Here is a 17433-nt window from a genome sequence, read left to right as displayed (position 1 = left end):
TTGTTGTGTGTAGGTATGATCCCATCCGCAACATCATTTCGCCTGTACTCTGACTGCAGGTACTTCACAAGGGTACAGTGCCCAATAACGGTGATTAGAATCCTCGTGTATACAAGAATCACCCCAGGAGCTTGTATTCCTCGACAAGAGAATAGCAAGTGTCATGCAGTCGGCCAACTCGGACCCCAGTATCGTTCTTGTTTCAGCTTTCTCTGTGGTTAAAACCCGGTCTCTACGGTACTATCAACATTCAAAACTACTCCGACCATAGCGCACTGCTACTATTGAACTGTTCAGAGGACGCCCTATCTTCAGCTGTGATGGGCGCCCCGAGCTGTCATGAACCTGTTGTGCATCCGTGCCTAGCGATCTCCGAAATTCTGCGGGAAATTTTCTACTTCCTCGATGATCGCCACGACCTGGCCGCTCTCGCTCGGACTTGTCGCGCCTTTATGGATCTCGCGTTGGATCGTTTGTGGCACGAACTGCCAGACTTCACTATCCTCATTTGCTTTGTTTTACCCGAGTCGAGATGGCAAATCGTTCCCCCTAAGGAGATAAACCCACGGCCCATATTGGTGAGCAATATTGCTGCTGAAGTTACTGAGCTTCCGACCCCAATCCTTGTTCGTCAGAATATCGTTGCATCCCCATCCGTCAATGAGTGGAAAAGGTTCGCGTATTATGCGACCCGCGTCAAGAAGCTTTTCTACAACACGAGGTTCAGCGTCAAGAAGTATGCCGTCACTCGCCCGTTAATAATCGCACGCGAAGCACTTGAACTCATACTCGAAGCCAATCCTTGCGAGTCTATTCACCCAACACGTATCCTACCCGCATTACGAGATCTCGTTTGGTGCCCCTGCTACGAGGACCCGACCGACCAAATCAGATATTTCGCCGCAGGCGAGGAGGGCCTTCGCAAATTGACTATCAATTGGCATGATGATCGTGGTAGAATCGAGGGGATTCTATCACGTTTCGGGGGCGATCTCCCCGTTCCGACAGCCATAGCACTGTCAACGGAATATTTTCCCTTCTATTCCCTCCCTGGGTGTTTCTCCACGCTTGGTGATCTCCAGGTGCTGGAAGTCCACTGTACGACTATGGAATACCGCTACCTCCATGACCTCTGTCAGCTGCCTAGGATGGTTGTGGTGCGACTTGGTGTGGAGACGCTGTACCACCCGACCCGCAATGACGCTTTGGCATTTTTCTCAATGTCATGGGGGCGTCCTTTCCCTTCCCTGAAGTGCCTGGACCTGCATTCACCGCAACCACAAGTAATAAACTACATACTTGGCCTACTTAAGGACTCGCGCTTGGAGGCATTGGGAATTCACTGTGGCCAATATCCTAGGGCGAGCCAGGATGAGGAGCCCATTGTTCGTCTTGAAGCCCTTGAGCAGTTGTCGATATCAGCCAATTCTGCACAACGCTGCGCCGGCATACTACGCAAAATTGCATGTTGGGATCTGAGAGTGCTGGACATCGAGATATTCCGTACCGACCAAGAGCCTGCTTTTCTTGCAGCCCTCCTGTCCGAGTATCGTCCAACTTTGACAACCCTATATCTGGACGTTCTCTGGGGGAACCCGAACGATTTCCCTAAAAGTGCACTGCAAGCACTGAGCGGCTTATCGAGGCTTGTGCACGTAGAAATATCGATAAGCGGTCATGCTTGCAAGCCCAGCGACGAAATGCGCAAAGCTCTGAAAGACGCCTGCCCTGGGTTAGTGGTATTCGAGGCGACACGACACGACTGGAAGGATTATACCTGCCTATGCGCTACACAGACTGGACCTGTTCCGACTTCATGGTCATGTTTTCTGACACTGGTTCATGCAGATTAGCCTCCGTCCGCGCCGATATACTATAGGCGTGTTTTATTTGTGCTGCTCGTACGTGTGGTATGAAACGAACGCTATTATACAATGAATGGTATCCGTACTTCAATTACAGCGAATGTACCTTCCATGAAGAACATCTATGTGCACCGGGCATCGCGTGATGAAAACGGATGCGGAAGAACAGCAGGCCCCGGCTCTTAATATCTTTGCGCCTCCACGTCATCTTGCAGAGGGGGCGCTTTTGTGGTGTGATCCAAATGGTGGTCGCTGTCTCCCTCAGCGATAGTGAATGTTTCCATCTACAGTTCTGAGTCAGCCATTCTGATGGGTAGTGTACGCAACAGTGTGCTCGCCTGCACGTGCACGCCCTCTGTCTTGTTCTTTCTGCCACCAACCATCGATACGGACGTCATGACAGGACGTGTTGTGCCGCTGTTGGGAAAGCGGGCGCCAGAGTGCTGTCCAGAGCTTGAACTGGATACGACCCAACATGCAATCAGCAGTAGTAATAAATTGTTTAAATGGATGAGCGCACAATACTTCGGCTCCCTGGTTAGAGAAGGTGGTGAGACGTCGGACAGCGCGACAAGCGACGATCTACGATTCATTCCATCAGGAAGGTCAGACTAGATGGGCAGTTTACGACTCACAGTCGATGCAGTTGCGGATGGTACATTGAACAGGATACTCATAACAGGGCTCAGGTTCAAGACCATGAACGTCTGCGAAATTGCGTATGAGCACACAGCCGATATATATTGATGGCAAAGAACTCACCGTTGCAAGTGTGTTTGCCAGGAAGGCGACCACGAAGTAGATCAGACCATCACCCCAGATCCTGTTCATCAGTGAGCTCCTCTGGTTGGTTGGGTTGTCGAAGATTAGCTTGTACGCCGTCAGGATCGTGACGAGGAGGTCGAATGCCATGGTGTAAATGAATGTGGCGGAGAGGATGGTGGTCTTGGTGCTGATGATCGCACAGCCTTGGCCCGGGACGAAAGTGGCGGTCAGTTGAATTCCTATACCGAGTCCAAATCGATCAGCACGGAGCCGAACAGAGCAATGGTCAGCGGGGCAATTTACCTTGCAGAATCAACGACCAGTGGCCGAGGATGATGATAACTAAAGGAATGACGATTTTCTTTTGCTGGGACCAGATGGCCATTCTGCAGACGGCCTTCAGCATCGGAACCGAGCGAAAAGTCATTATAGAAGGTTCTTACGTCCTGATCGCGAGGTTGATGCTGGCGAATCCGATCGTGGACTGTCCGGTAAGCTATGTAGAGATCAAGTCAACGCCTGTCCGAGAGAACTCAGTGGCATAACGTACCTGATTGAAGGTATAGAGTGCCTGGCAATTAATCGGTCTATGAAGTATTCCGTCAGTTCTGCTCGGGCCCTCAGCGCTGCAGATCCATGCTCACGTCGTAGTGTCCAGAGCGATTGCACTGAAGGTAGGATTAGATACAGAGTCAGAGTAGGAATTACAGATAATGCTCACATTCCGATTAACGCTATTAACAAACAGTATCGTCCTGCCATGTAGAAAATCTATTATATTCGCTTCAGTGTAATCTCAAGGCGACCATCGTGGGTGCCTACCATGGGCCAGCGGAACTTCCTCTTGCCACTGACGAATTCCCAGTCAAAGGGAAGTGAAGTCGTCCATTCCCAACTACGGATCTCAGGTTAGTTGGCCAACCCCTGCACTTACAAGGGAGACTACTCACGCATACAGGCCGAGGATGGCATGCATGAAGTTGGTGAAGGCCTCTGTTACCTAGCATGAGTGATATGCGCGCGACTTAAGGACAGATAGAATACTGACGAGACTCCTTCGCGAGCTCCTCCGGTGAGTTCCAGTCAACCATGTTGCAGACAAAACCTGGCAATCGCTGTACCGGAAAGGTGAGGAGGAGAATCCGAGAAGGGGGTGACTGGCAGAGAACCGCAGGGGGACTCTACGTGCGACGTTTTAACACGATCGGCGTACATATATTCGAGGCACCTTGTGTACGAAATAAACTAGGTAAAAGAAGCACCAGGCGGTAAGGAAGCAGAAGCACCCAAAAACTTTGACGGGTACCCTGGTACCTCGTCATTCCATCAGCACGCATCCACGAATTACACACCTCCGAGTGGCGGTTAATTTAGAGCGCTCAAGCGAATGCCTGTACTTGGACGCAGTTTCTGTACTGCGTCCGCGCGATAGCTGGAAAGTCTATCAGTTGACCAGATGTATCGACGCTTCCTATGCGTATTTAGGACAAGGACAGGATCCATTGCAGCACATAGCAACGACTCGCCCCTCGAGCCCAGAGCGCTCGTGGAGGCATTATGACAAGAACGGTAGTGGCAGCACTCCGAGTGGACGTAAACCCGTGTGTTAAGCCAGGCACTGAAGAAGCCCCGGCGACCGCTTTCGGACCAAACGAGAGTCCTATTCCGGCCTGATGGAATTCTAAAATGAATTTCTCGGAGACCTCCACTGCTCCGAACCTCCGACATTACCATTTCGGGTAGGACGGCGGGCAACGTGGGTCCGCCGCCGGCGTAGGCAGCTTCGGCCGTCCCGCTTATTAGGCGAAGAGGTGTCTCTCGTTGTTTGACTGAGGTTCGCTGTACAGGAATTCTACACAGCTGGCATGCTCAGCGGCCGAGGGGGAATTCGTCGCTGACGCCGGCGGGCTGCAAGACATTTGGAGAAATTGAGGTAAAGAGGCGACTTGCGATTGATCACCCTTACTCGTGTTGATTGTCGCTGCCATGGTTGTCGGGGCAAGGCCGACAGGACATGCAATGAGGTGATGCAAGCCGACAAAAGCCAACTCTGGGGTACGCTGCCCTGTCTCTGCGGCCACAATCCTCCGCCAAGCGCGCATTTGAGGTTTTCTGGACCTTGGGCGGCCTTCGCACATTTGTCCAGTAAGGTTGCAGCCGTGTACATAGCTAAGTTCCCCTTACCTGCAGCCACCATATGTCCTGACGATTTACCGGCAATCAGATCGTACCTCAGGCTCGATCGTGATCGCATGCAAATCGCAGATGCGAAGGACCGTCGGTGTGTCCAGAGAGCCACCCCGCAGAAACATAGAGCAACGACCTTGTATTACACACGCAGGTAGCAACAGCATAAGCTCGGGTCTATAGCATAGCGTCAAGCGTCTCGCTCTGCTATACATCCGACCATATGCCTCCACACTGCGGCCATAAAGACTTACAACATTCGGGGCCGTCTATTCCTGCGTCCCGCCCGCTGTAATGCTCCGTCGTCTGCGCATCAACCTGGCTGCTTCTCTTCAGATGTTCTGGTCTCTCTGCGACCCTCTTGGCTGAGCTGATGGTTATCTGACACCCGCTGTCAAGACACAGGGCGCTGTTGCCACACGCTCTACAGAAATAGGACTGGCAACACCTACCTTCGCACTTCGCGGGCCCGCTGGGTAGCTGTCAATCTCGACAGACTTGCTCTCGATCGTGCTTAGTCTGGGCGGTAAATCACGGTCTGGATGCAGGATGTCTATGGAGCTTGGAGCGTCTATCGCCCGATGGCAAATGCGACCAGCGAACACCTTGGTAAGATAATGTGAACGGAGTAGTATTGGGACGAATGCAGTGTCTTGTTGCAGCGTCTTGTCATGGAAAGGCAATATTCTGGTCATCTGCCTTTATACTTACTTGTGCACCGCGGATGACTGCCCCGGTATCCCTCATCTCTATAGCATTTATCGCTATGTCCGTGGCCCATAGGTCGAGCTTCATTCTAGTGCGTCAAATATACTCAACCTCGCGATACCGACGCCTTCCGCTTGTGCCCGAATCAACCCTCCCCGTCCTTAGTATGGGAAGTGTCTTGCTTACCCTTGACGCTCCTGCCCCCATGGCGATGCCCGGTCATCATGGGTACCGCAATCACAGGCCGCGGCACCGACGTCCTGCCTCGTTACCGGGACCAGTCGTGCATCCTCGAAGGGGAAGAATGCTAGCTAGAGTCGGGCTGCTATAAAGCTCGCACGACCCCGCGCCCTTCCTGCATCCCTCATCAGAACCTCTGAATCCCGCCTTCGACTTGTGGGATTGCGTTTACTATCCTCTCCGCGGGCCGGCTCCGTGGATGTGTTTTGAAGTGCCTGAACTCTCGTTTGTGTGTTCGTGTACTATGTTGTGCTCTAAGCTTCGCTCGCTGATCCTCAGGCCTCAGGTACCGTGCTTATGCCCCTACGTCAGACTACTGGTAGAGCTCGATCTCCGTCCTGCAGCGGCCTCCTCGGTGTCTAGAATAAATAGTATACTAACTATCGTATGAACTAATTCTCACTTTATCGATACGTTTGTACTGCGGAAGCTCCAAGCCCACACACACCACTTCATAGAATCCGATGCAGAAGGTCAAGTTGGGAAAGCGCTCATGCTGTATGGGTGCGGGGTACGAGATTAACGTTCACCCCGCGAACATACCTTACGTCCCCCTCGCTACCGGCCGAGACCACCGTGCAATCTATCATGAGTACCGTACAGTACACGAAAGCGCGGTTTAAAATCAGCCCACCCATCCCGCAGGCGAACAAGCGATGTGACGCATTTGGCAACAGCCCGGATATGGGAGGGTGAAGGGGACTGCCTGATTTGGGTCGAAGGGAGAAGGCTTGGGCTTCTCTCCTCCAGATCCTTGGTGTTAATTCCGTACTGGCTCTGGAATGCTTGGGAGGGGGTTGGAGCAGGTTTCTGGATGTGCGCGAGGCGGCCCTGAGCGTGGAGAGTAATGTCGGTCCCAGTGAGGTTATTCCGCTGGAGGAACGTCCCTTGAGCATACTCGCATTGGAGGGGATTATTTTGGCTTGGGATCGGGCTTATGAAGGTAGACATACAGATATGAATGATTATGAACGACAGGTAGATATTCGAACCCGAAGGGTTTGGCCTTGGGGATTAGGAGGACGCGAGGACAGGCATGCGTACGTTCCAGTCTGTCAGTGAAAATGAAGTCTAAACATGTCAATCGTCGGTGGAGAATACGCCCGGTGGCATATCCCTCGCCCCCGAAATCATTTCCGCTGCTGGATAGCCAGGCGTTTTCCATCATCGATTTTCGTGATGGTAACGGCACGCTCGGCATACGCGGGGTTGTCGGCTTAAGCAACTTACGACGTCTCTTCTAGCGATGTCTTTGCCTGTGATGGACCTTGAAGGGACCTACACACTTGTTGAAAACTGGCGATAGCGCAGGACATTTGCTGTAGTCAGCCAGTAAGCGGGAACCCCGATCAGCTTGGTGGTTTGATTTCGACCTGGAGCGGTGGCACCCGGAGGAACGTCAGAAAAGGTTGATGACGGAGTTCGCGGCCGTTTCTCAAAGCAAGGGTCCACGCTTACCTAGCTAAAGAAGGGGGGAATCCCGTTTGGAGGCTTGGATCGGGTTACGCATTCAATCGCCCAATGTGCGGAATCAGTTTTGTGTCAGCTTCGTTGTGGATATTCTTCCCGTAGAGCAGTCACTCTAGATTAGACTCGCAAATGGCCCATTTTCTCGAGTCCTCGGGTCATGATGAAGGAGACTGCCTGATACGAGCAGCACTTGGCTTCGTAGGTGGATCTTGACATACAACGTGAGCGCCCGAAAAGGAAACGTGCAAGGCAAAAGCGTGACCGCGTGACTGCGATTTGCCTCCGTGAACTTGGAACGATTTAGCGCTGTGAATATTCCCGTCGCCGAATTCTGGCGCTGGTTACATCGCGAATATATTTCTGTGTGCGTCTGTGGGCCCTATATTCTGTTGGAACATCGCTCGACATAGGATGAAGCAAGGCGGGGGAAGATCCAGCTGGCGTGACGGTGAGCAAGCCAGTTCGACGTATGTCAGTAAGCTTGTTCCTGGAAAAGAAAGAAGATAGAAGCGGCGTTAGGCGCGTGGCGGAATGCCGAAGTGGGCTCGAACGGACAGAGTTATGCCCTTTCCGCGTCCATCCAGCTTCACACCGTTCTTTCCTTCCATGTCCCCACCTGTATGTAATCCCAGCGCGAGAAGGTCACCCGTTCTCAGAAAGAACTCCCTGCGCCTGCGATTCCTCTCGTTATAAGGACGCTCCTCGTCCTCCCTGTCCTGCCCAGCTGCGCTCTCCGGCCTTGCACTCTCCTTTATCCGTTGCCCTCATAATTATTGATCCATCATGGTCGACTGGCAGTCACCCGCAGAGATCGCAAAGGATAGCGGTACGTCGGGCAGCCCAAGACAGTTGGAACAGCTTGCTGAATGACTTTCATGCAATAGAGGCGTTTGCCAGGTTCATGCACGCCTTGATCGGCCTGTATATGTGAGTATATGCGCGGTGTATGCGCGTGCATCGGCTGAGTATCACCCTGGACGTAGGTGGGAGTTCGTCACCTCCCTCCCATTCGATTGGGAGTTCATTTCGGGGAGGAAAAAGTTCCGGTGGCCAATGGTAAGTCGTCCGAAAGCAGCACAAGTCAGTTGTCTGATCTTTGCGCCAGGTCTTTTACTTTGCCAACCGCTACTTTCTACTCATTGCACTCGTTGGGATGTGAGTCTGTTCACCGCGGATATTCGGTTCTTCTTGTTGACTTTGACGTAGCTTGGTTGTATTGAACGTCACCACGTACGTGTTCATTTGAGAGGCATAGCAAGCATAACCTGAGACGTGTCCCAGACCCCTTAATTGTCAAGCATTGTACACGTTTGTGCAATGTTTCGGCAATGCGTCCATCGGCCTTGCCAGTATCAACCTGTCCATCCGCACGTACGTATATCGGCCCACACTCTCAGATGACGCGCATATACTTACCTGCCGTCTCATAGGATGGCCGTCTGGTCCCAGAAGTGGTACATCGTCGCCCCACTGGTCTGCATTATCCTGGGGCACTGGTCTATGCTCCTCCATGGTCAGCATCATTTCAACTATGCGCATATATGCAGTTATTTCCGTGGTTGAAGACCCAATCATTGATCCGCTCTTTTACAAGGCATCCTTCTGACGGCAGCATACATCCCTGGCCAGGGTTGCGCCATCACGAACACTAACAGCAAGCTGCTCGCGGCGACCTTTATCTACTCCATGTGCTTCGACTTCCTCGTGCTGACACTCACTGCGTGGAAGCTCGCGTATCCATGGAAGGGTCGCTCGGCATTGTTCAAGATGATCTTCGGAGATGGCTTGGTCTACTTCGCTGTCGCGTGAGTTTCCATTCTGCGCGCGTCATCTGAACGAATTGTTGACCTGGCTGCGACCTAGCTTCTTGGCGAACTTGATCGCGACGGTGAGCATCTCATGTAAGGACTTGTCTAGTGAACTCAAATTCATGGCTATATGTGCAGATTTTCATGCTCTTGGACCTCAACCCGGTCATGTCGATCATCGCAAACGTTCCGGCTGCTATCGCGTCTTCCGTAGGTGCTTCCATTGCGATGATGCATTTATTTGTTTAACCTGTCTGGTAGATCGTGGCTTGCCGAGTTGTCCGACGGCTGACCAAGTTCACCACCCGAGGGCCGGAGTTGTTCTCGTACGTTGCGTATCGTCTCCGGTACTTCCGTTTACTCACGATATGCGTGCTCTTAGGTCAACCGGTCAGGGTTCAACCCTTGCCTTCCGTGGAACTCGACCTCCGCCCACGACGATGTCCTTCAAGAAGCCTATTGGCACCGAGAGCATGGGCGTCCATGTGCAGGTAAGCATTCGTTATTGGATGTGAGGAGCAACCCTAAATCAATGCCCGATGACTAGATGGAGACGTTCACCGCCCAGGATCCCAAGGACGAGTCCTTCATGGAATACGATGCTGCTGGCAAAGTCGTCAAGGAGGGGCAATATGACCCCGAAGCGCAGGCAATCAGCGACGAGTTCAAGCGACCTCCGTATTAAGCCTTTCCTCCTGTCGGCTCCATTTTCCTACTCACATCCTACCTCGGTCACCTCCCCGCCGCGCCGTCGCCGTCCCCGCCATCATACACTTCTCTGCATATAGATCGTTCTGAACCGTCGTCATCGCTCTTTCATCATTCGTTTTCTATGGCACTGTCATTTGTGTCGGTCTCTTGCATCTTGTATCCTTGCATCATTGGGTCGATTCATTCATCCATCTCCCCCCACCCAGTCGCATTGCATCACATTACCTCTATTTTACTCGGTCATACCGGGTCGGTCGGTCGGTTGGACTTTGGGTCGCTGTCGTTGTCCTTGTAGGTCTAGGTCTGCAATTCAAAGTTGGAGTCTCTGGTTATACGTTTCCTTGCTTTTCTAGCTGTGCATCTTTGCTTTCGTTGTCTCCTCAAAAAGGCGACCCCAGTGGCAACTGGGCGCTGCCGTGTAGACCCGTAGGGTTGTGTTTATTAGTGTAATATTATATAGTGTAATTCTAGGTCCTGGTTCATAGAATGCACTTTGTCCCATCTGCGTTAGCCTCGGGGGTATTTGATAGAGTGGTATTAACGTTTTATGAAGGTGTGTTCTTCCCTTCCGTTGCAAATGGTGTTGGCGGGATGGATATTGAAGCTGATAATCATAACTCAGATTGCGTCGGGATGAGAGAAGATTAGTGTCGGGCCTTCGGCGTCTCCCTCTGTGTTGCAAGCCATATGCTCGCTCTCGGGGTGGAAGCAGCTCCCCGAGCTCTCTCACACCCTGCAGCCTTGGTCAGCTCCGTGGATGGCGGCATTGCCACCTCCGGGTATGTTTTCCCGGTTTCGCAGCAGGGGCACGTCGTGAGTGGGGAACTGTGATATGTGATTCCAACTGATTCGGATGGCGGCGGTTCACAAAGTCAAGTTGTGTAAGGGAGAGCGTTCAAGCCGAGCCCTGGATACGATGTAGGTTCATGTTTTCTATCGGAAGATGCCTATCTGGCTTGCGAGTTCTGTTCGGAGGGTTTGGGGAGTATCAGAATGTCAGGATGGGCTGATAGCATCGAGCAGAGCTTGCCCATGGTGGGGGTACCTGCTCAGGACCCTAGGATGACTGCAGGGTGGAGCGTTGCGTCCGAGTCCACCGGACTTGGAGATGATTACTGGGACGACAATGTCAGCTAGTGCCTGCGTTACAATATTGGCTCTGCTGCCTTGAGGCGGCTGGTTCAGGTGAACGGTCGATTCAGCCTTCTTGCCTTGTGGTAAGAGTGTCATCACGAGCAGTATGTCGAGCCTCGATCTGTGGTGGCGTAATCTTTGTCAGCGGTATCTGCGGGGCGGGTTCCTTAGTCCCGCACAGGGCCTGTAGGGTAGGGATGGCGAAAAGACAACACAAACAATCACGATGGTCCACAGAGCCCTGAGCACCGTTGAGAGTTGAACACGATGATATAACATCATTGCAATTGTGGTCGTTCCAGTGAGCAGATGTGGCAAGGACGCGCCTTTCGATGTGACGTCCCTGTGACGAGCCTCTTCCACAGTGGCCACATCGGACAACGAGCAGCTTCCCTGTGAAATGCAAGACTGGTCGTCGAGATCTGGCATATGTCTAACTTGACAATGTGAAATATCAGAGGGTGGGACCCACAACGCCTCCCGATGCCTCCTCCTGCCTCCCCATCATTTCCTTCATTGCGGACGCATTTCCCTATCGATTCCTCTCGCTCTTTCGATGGAAGTTGATCTCTGGACATGTAGCTTTCATTCTACTCTACTTCCAAGCAGCATGGCGCAGTGGAAGCGCGTTGGGCTCATAGGATTACGTAAGCAATCACATGATGTAACCCAAAGGTCGCTCGATCGAAACGAGCTGCTGCTAACTTTTTTGCTCTTTGCCTTCCTGACAGCCTTAGATACAGTATATATGTTGCTTTTAGACAAACATGTATTTTATCCACCTTTGTTATGAGCTTTTGACAGTTGGACAGTCTATGTTGGACAGTCATTCGAGCATGGTCTATACTTGCTCTGGGACTTCCTTGTTGCATCAGCCATCCAAGCATCTACCACACAGTATTTGGCTTTGTCAAATATACAGCTATCATATGTACATGGCACTGACTATAGTACCTGTGAAAGCCTAATGCCACTTATCCAGTACACTCAGAAGGTGAAGGAGGCATAATGTCACAGCAACGTGCTAGGACATAGTTAGATCCCCAGCTTGAGAATCTTAAGTAAGCGGCCAGAGGCCGGAAACCTGTAGGAAGGCGAAAGGTTAGTCCGTCAGCGGATCCCTACAATAGCGAACCAACGTCGACGAAGCTCGCAACCAGGAGAGCGTTTTGCATGATTCCGACCAATGCCCGTGCTGTACATTTTGTGGCGCAGTGGAAGCGCGTTGGAAAATTGGAAGTCACGTGATATGCGCTGATAGGTCCATACTACGGCTACAACGTATGTGGCACTCGCGAGTCCTGTTGATCCCATGATTAGGGGGGACAAGAAGCCTCCTCGGCGAGAGACGTTGAAAGCCGGGGTGATCGCACTCTGGCTGTTGCCATTTGTATTGAGGACCATATACGGTACATGGGTGGAGGCATCACCGCATATGACCACATCAGCATGGTACTAGTAATGTAGCATGCTCTACAGAAGTATGTAAGTGTGGAGAAAGATCTTGACACATACTGTCATATGCGTGGTAGCATGTCTTCCGCGCTCGGAAGGATTGTCAGGGGGTTGAATGAGTTTATCGAGGATAGCCAGGGGTTGATCGGGGATGTCCTTGGTTATGAGGAATCCAAGAACGTGGTGCGACCGGGGGACAGGCTGGGTTTGCCAGCGGCAAGGGGCAGCAGATTCTTGGGACGTAGCGTTTTAAGTGATCACTGTCAAGCAGTGACGATTGCACAGGACTGGATAACGGAGATACTGTGATGGATCGACAGACTAGTATGCTTGTGACGCAACAGCAAAAGGAAGCCGAAGGAGGACCTTAATGTTTGATCAATCAATAGTAGACAATATGAGTCGCGCAAGGTCAAGATGTAAGGTGAAGTCGTGATGTTAACTAACCCCGGGCCGTCTGCAACAGCAATATCAATTGAGGGCAGAAGCAATTGTCGTGAGCGATAGTGGTATTCGAAGTTGGATGGATGGGACAGTCACCGTCCGAACTTCGAGGCCACCTTTCTCACGTTTGAATTTGTGGCCGGGGAGCAAAATATAGTTAACCTCCGAATATTTTACCAGTTGTCGTCGTTGTCATAAAAGGCAAGAACTGCGGCGACGTAAGCAGCAATACCGGAGACACAGCGACATGACAATCTGCACATACCCTGCTGATCTCTCCATGCGCACATCCGAGTCGTACACCACCCTACGACGGACAGACACACGGATTCAAACCTACCTACGTCCAGCTTACGCCGCCTTGGAAACGAAAATTTATACCCGGAACGACAGAAATTATACCTGAAACGACAGTCGACCAGCTCTCGCAAAGTGCACAGTGTTATTAACGACAGAGGATGTAATTTAAACAAGTCCGAGCAGTCCGAGCAGTCCAATTAACGAAAGTTTTCTGTTTTGAACGGGTTCCAAAGTAGTAGGTACTTTGTAGCAGTCTGGGAGAAAGGCAAGGAAAGTCGAGCAAGAGAGGAGTGCGCATGAAGAGGTAACCGGTACGTCGTCCAGGGGTGAAGGGGTCCTCGCATAGCAAGTGGGGCAGCAAAGAAGCAGAGTCTACCGAGACATAAGCAGATTCTCAAGAGTCGACCACGACGTTCACATGACGAGACCCTGAGGAACTTGAAGTGTGTTTCCAAAGCCGTTGCCGCCTGGCATAAACGTTTGGTATGAGTCAGCGCGGCGGAACGCGGAGCCTGGCAGGTCCGGAGACGACTGTGACCACTGGCTATTGCAGACAGGACGGCTGACGTAGCCAGCACGATCTCTGGAATGTGCGCATGGAGATTCAGCTGTGATATGGTAATAAGAACGTTACAAACCTTGACAAAGGATTGATTGATTGAGCAATATTATCAAAACTGGCCGAAGATTCCAAGGGTTTCGCAAAGGGGTCCGAATTTCTATTAGATTGGCCACCGTATACGCGAGACAGGCCGCCGACAGGGCCAGATGAGTAAGACGCTTGACCCTTCAAAGACATCGAGTCAGGACCAACAAACTGGAAAACGAAAGGGGGTGCGTTGGGATTTAGGTTCGACTTCAAGTCCGGACTTGAACGCATCGACGAGAACGTCGAGTATTCCGAGCCTCGATCCGAAGGGCAGGGAGATGGTGACATAAACTCAAGGCGAACAGGGTATCCAGCGTAGACCTGGTTTTCGAGAGCATCCTTGGCTTCTTGGGCGTTCGATACATTGTCAAACTGAACAACTACGGAGATAGTCGACTGCTGGCCCGGGGCAGCGGGGTCCAATATGTCAAGTTTCTTGATCTCTCCGAAGGGGCAGAAAAGAGGGTAAAGATCGACAGTCTGAGAGAAAAGCAGTGTAGGCAAATTGGAGACCAGTAGAGTTGCTGCTTGAGACGGCCGTGCGCCAAAGAACTGGGAGTCCGGTACAGAGAGATGATCAGCAACAGTCGGCACGAGACCGGAGTCGCAGATAGAATCGTCAGAGCCAGACATAGAAGAAGCAGACGGAGGACGAGGAGAAACCATCATGGCTCTGTCGCCGCCATCGAGGAAACCTGCCGACCAAGAACCTGTTGTAAGCGATAACCGGGTCCAACATTATCTGCTTACCTTGAGAACGCTGGACAACCGCCCAGGAGACGTCAATGCGGTAACCCCTGTTCACAGAAGTTAAAAGTCGGTCGGATTTGAGGGCATATCGCGTACTTAATTTCCGACCGCGAGAGCGCATTCAGCGCAGCTCTAGCTTCCATATGATTAGACATGACGACGAAACCCCGGCGTCGCGACGCGTTGTCCACTGTAGCAAGGATCACAGAATGCGACACCGTACCATATCGAGAGAAAATTGCCGTGAATTCGCCCCTGCCGTCCCCTATCAGCTTACGCAATATAATCGGTCGACCCAGACATACTTTGTGAGATCGAAGGGCAGGCCAAGAACATATAGGTTACGTCGATCGTCTGCTTGCCTCATCTGTCCATTGGAGCGATTGTTACTCGCTGGAGACAAGGATGTTACGGCCCTGACGCATACAGTCAGTCAAAGATGCATTGCGAGGAAGAAAGGGGAATATATGCGGGATATATGCGCCGTGCTTGGTCCCCCATGGCCTAGAATACGGACGGTAGCACTTACAGCGGAACACCAGCGACCGTATAACCTGACATGCACATGGCTTTTCTACTGTGTCATTAGCAAACACATATACACCCAGGATTGGATCTCCTTACTTGCAGGCGTCTCGAGTGTGGAAAGTGAGCACCATCGAGCGACCTTTCCCCTTGTCCAAGCTCTCTTCACAGTCGCGTACTTCTCCTTGAGAATGCATATAATCAAGATGTGAGGCGGGGAGAGAAGGGTATAGCTACACGTACCGACAAGGTTGCTGAACAGGCTGATGATCTCGTAACGGCTCACTAGCAATGATTTTACTTCAGCCAAGTCAGCGCCCGACGGTGCCAGCAACTCACCAGCTTGGGCAATATTTTGTATCTTGATTGAATGCGCTTCACGGGGAAACCTGAACACCGGTGGTCCGGACGCCATCATACGCTTCAACTAGAACAAGAATGGGAACAGAGAAAGGGGGGCTCGCAAGGATTATCTAGCAGAGAGCGTACGCTGGGGGGGATAGGGTAGAGAGCACTACAAGCATGCAAGGGTCAAGAAAGTCCAAGAACAAGAGAGTCCGGCGGGGAAAACGACGGGCTGGACGTCCTTTTTATGCAGTCACGAAATACGGAGCTTTCAGCGATTCTCACGCCACAGACGCGTCTAGAGCTCCGAGGAAGACCTGAGTTTGACATATGTTCTGCGTGCGCACCTCGTCACATCCGATATGTATATGTTGGCCGCGTCGAACGTGACTTCCGTACACTCTTCCATCTGAATATGGGCAAATTGGCAATCGAGTCGAGGTCGATTTCTGGGTGCAGCGCGTACGGGAATTCAGGTCGGGCGACGTGTACGGGGACTCGGGGAACGATCATTGGCTTCTGCAATTAGATAGAGACAGTGACAGGAATGGCAAACAGCAGAAAAGAACGTCCTGGGATTATTGAATACCATATTTTTCATGGACGCACGAAAATGACAGGGTACGGTGCACGGACCACACGTTGATCTACAGGGGCTTCATGGACGATTGGGGTGATTGCGAGTGTGACTCTTCATCGAAGAAAGTGATACCGTCCGTCTCGTAAATCTATCTGCTGCCATCTTGGCCGATGACGCCGTCGGGACTAACGATCAAATCCATCTTCCAATCATGGTCTGCAGTAGGCACTTGTCCGTCCTCGAGGACCTGCTCGCGCAAAGCCAGAGCCACTGCATACAAAGCATAAGCTTAAATCTACCTTTGACAAATATACCCTTACCTAGCAGTGGCCTTTGCCGCCCCGCAAGCAAAGTATACCTGGTGATAAATCGGTCGTAGTACCCTTTCCCATGCCCCAGGCGCGATAAGGACCTATCGAAGGCAACGCCTAGATAAAGAAGCAGGATGGTGTTATGGTTTGATCCTTACGCCTCAGGGTCGTGCGACTGCCTGAACTGACCTGGCAGGAGTATCATATCGAGGCCCTCGCATGCTTCATTCTCGGCTAAGCGCAGGTTGTGCCGGAAGCGTCCAAGTAAGTCGAACTACGGATGCAACATGTAATATCCCATGAAGAGGTGCTCACCACTCATCCGCCGATGTTCGCCCCAGGTGTGCTCCGGCTCTCGAATCCCCCATAGACCGCTAGGGAAGGGCTGGAGATCCTCCTCTCCATAGACTTTGAGGAACTCCATGCGTCCTTCGGTGGAGCGGTCGATCTTCGGGACGAACAATGACTTCCCTTGCAGACACCTCTAGGCATCCGTTCTCTACAGCATCGAGTCTCATAAGTCTCGTACCTGCTCGTAGGATCTCTGACACGAGGGGGGAAGTATCCACTTCGCCGGTGGGCATGCTGAGATAGCAGCTCACGGTCTTACTCTTTGCAAATGATGGTAAGCTCAAGACACGAGCAGCAATCGCATGAGCTAATAGTAGCTATCCCTAAGAACGTTGTCTTCATCTAGAACCGTGAAGAGTATTCACATTGTTCCTGTACGTCTGTCGGAGGTAACGAGCGCAGAGTCGCCGTCACGGACTTTCGCAGCGCCCGCTTATTCGCTTGCAATGCCGACATCGCAGCGCAGTGATATTGCGACGGAGATTTTCGTTAATGGGAAAGGACCTGAATGAAGCGTGATGTCAGCAGAGGACAGGCCATCGGGAAAGAACAAGTGAATCTAGTCCAATATCGGACCCACAACTCGTGGGAATTTGGCCACGTGTGCGGAGTGGCGATTGTGGCGCAGGTCAGTGAACTTTCATCCAGGACTCCAAGTTGGCGCCCTGTTATAACTAAGAACCTCTGCATATACAACACCGGTGAGGTGCGTGTTAACACTATCACAATAAAGCTCCTGTAACGAAGACTGTAGTAGTTAGCTTAACTTGTGATGCCCACATCCGCAAAGGTGACACTGACTTCGCTGTCATCCAGCGGGTAGATACGGCGCTCC

At 51.8% G+C, this 17433-nt stretch overlaps 5 protein-coding genes and 1 non-coding gene across 6 annotated transcripts; 3 read left to right on the top strand and 3 right to left on the bottom strand.

Annotated features, from left to right (window-relative positions):
* Positions 1–320: 320 nt before the first annotated feature.
* GLOTRDRAFT_122796 (uncharacterized protein) lies at positions 321–836 on the top strand (the record flags this gene model as incomplete). Its single annotated transcript, XM_007871091.1, has 2 exons — positions 321–578; positions 636–836. Coding segments are annotated over 2 exons (459 nt in total), but the record flags the coding sequence as incomplete, so codon positions are not given.
* A 621-nt stretch (positions 837–1457) lies between these two features.
* On the bottom strand, positions 1458–3783 carry GLOTRDRAFT_140532 (uncharacterized protein). The gene is made up of 13 exons (XM_007871090.1): positions 3679–3783; positions 3581–3623; positions 3453–3525; positions 3352–3401; positions 3275–3298; positions 3181–3217; positions 3074–3126; positions 2934–3016; positions 2628–2869; positions 2501–2572; positions 2386–2447; positions 2204–2324; positions 1458–2149 (listed from the first exon to the last, which is right to left on the bottom strand). Exons 1-13 carry the CDS (start codon positions 3719–3721, stop codon positions 2048–2050), a joined length of 1005 nt encoding a protein of 334 aa, XP_007869281.1. The 5' UTR covers positions 3722–3783; the 3' UTR covers positions 1458–2047.
* Positions 3784–7879: 4096 nt separating this feature from the next.
* Positions 7880–10259, top strand: GLOTRDRAFT_140531 (uncharacterized protein). Its single transcript, XM_007871089.1, has 13 exons — positions 7880–8061; positions 8120–8162; positions 8219–8291; positions 8341–8390; positions 8442–8464; positions 8516–8606; positions 8666–8748; positions 8830–9040; positions 9099–9123; positions 9182–9253; positions 9305–9369; positions 9426–9534; positions 9591–10259. Exons 1-13 carry the CDS (start codon positions 8019–8021, stop codon positions 9726–9728), a joined length of 1026 nt encoding a protein of 341 aa, XP_007869280.1. The 5' UTR covers positions 7880–8018; the 3' UTR covers positions 9729–10259.
* A 1233-nt stretch (positions 10260–11492) lies between these two features.
* On the top strand, positions 11493–11591 carry GLOTRDRAFT_t110. The gene has a single exon. It is a non-coding gene; the product is annotated as a tRNA-Met (tRNA).
* A 2421-nt stretch (positions 11592–14012) lies between these two features.
* On the bottom strand, positions 14013–15059 carry GLOTRDRAFT_21866 (uncharacterized protein; the record flags this gene model as incomplete). The annotated part of the gene is made up of 5 exons (XM_007870958.1): positions 14013–14431; positions 14487–14533; positions 14583–14741; positions 14792–14902; positions 15016–15059. Coding segments are annotated over 5 exons (780 nt in total), but the record flags the coding sequence as incomplete, so codon positions are not given.
* Positions 15060–15901: 842 nt separating this feature from the next.
* Positions 15902–17138, bottom strand: GLOTRDRAFT_117582 (nagb/rpia/CoA transferase-like protein; the record flags this gene model as incomplete). The annotated part of the gene is made up of 6 exons (XM_007871088.1): positions 15902–16206; positions 16251–16364; positions 16563–16718; positions 16777–16905; positions 16964–17038; positions 17114–17138. 6 exons carry the CDS (start codon positions 17136–17138, stop codon positions 16085–16087), a joined length of 621 nt encoding a protein of 206 aa, XP_007869279.1. The 3' UTR covers positions 15902–16084.
* Between the last annotated feature and the right edge of the window lie 295 nt (positions 17139–17433).

Source organism: Gloeophyllum trabeum (assembly GCF_000344685.1).
Source record: "Gloeophyllum trabeum ATCC 11539 unplaced genomic scaffold GLOTRscaffold_00013, whole genome shotgun sequence".
NCBI classification, from domain to species: domain Eukaryota; kingdom Fungi; phylum Basidiomycota; class Agaricomycetes; order Gloeophyllales; family Gloeophyllaceae; genus Gloeophyllum; species Gloeophyllum trabeum.
This window is presented reverse-complemented; position numbering and strand designations above follow the sequence as displayed.

What these genes read in the sequence shown, in the direction of transcription:
- GLOTRDRAFT_140532 (XM_007871090.1), bottom strand. Translation starts at nt 3,721, where the DNA reads ATGGTTGACTGGAACTCACCGGAGGAGCTCGCGAAGGAGTCTC. An exon ending in GCCATCCTCGGCCTGTATGC is followed by an intron (nt 3,526 to 3,580) that starts GTGAGTAGTCTC and finishes TGAGATCCGTAG; the next exon opens with TTGGGAATGGACGACTTCAC. An exon ending in ATCAACCTCGCGATCAGGAC is followed by an intron (nt 3,017 to 3,073) that starts GTAAGAACCTTC and finishes GGCCGTCTGCAG; the next exon opens with AATGGCCATCTGGTCCCAGC.
- GLOTRDRAFT_140531 (XM_007871089.1), top strand. Translation starts at nt 8,019, where the DNA reads ATGGTCGACTGGCAGTCACCCGCAGAGATCGCAAAGGATAGCG. An exon ending in GGTTGTATTGAACGTCACCA is followed by an intron (nt 8,465 to 8,515) that starts CGTACGTGTTCA and finishes AGACGTGTCCCA; the next exon opens with GACCCCTTAATTGTCAAGCA. An exon ending in CTGGTCTATGCTCCTCCATG is followed by an intron (nt 8,749 to 8,829) that starts GTCAGCATCATT and finishes CTCTTTTACAAG; the next exon opens with GCATCCTTCTGACGGCAGCA.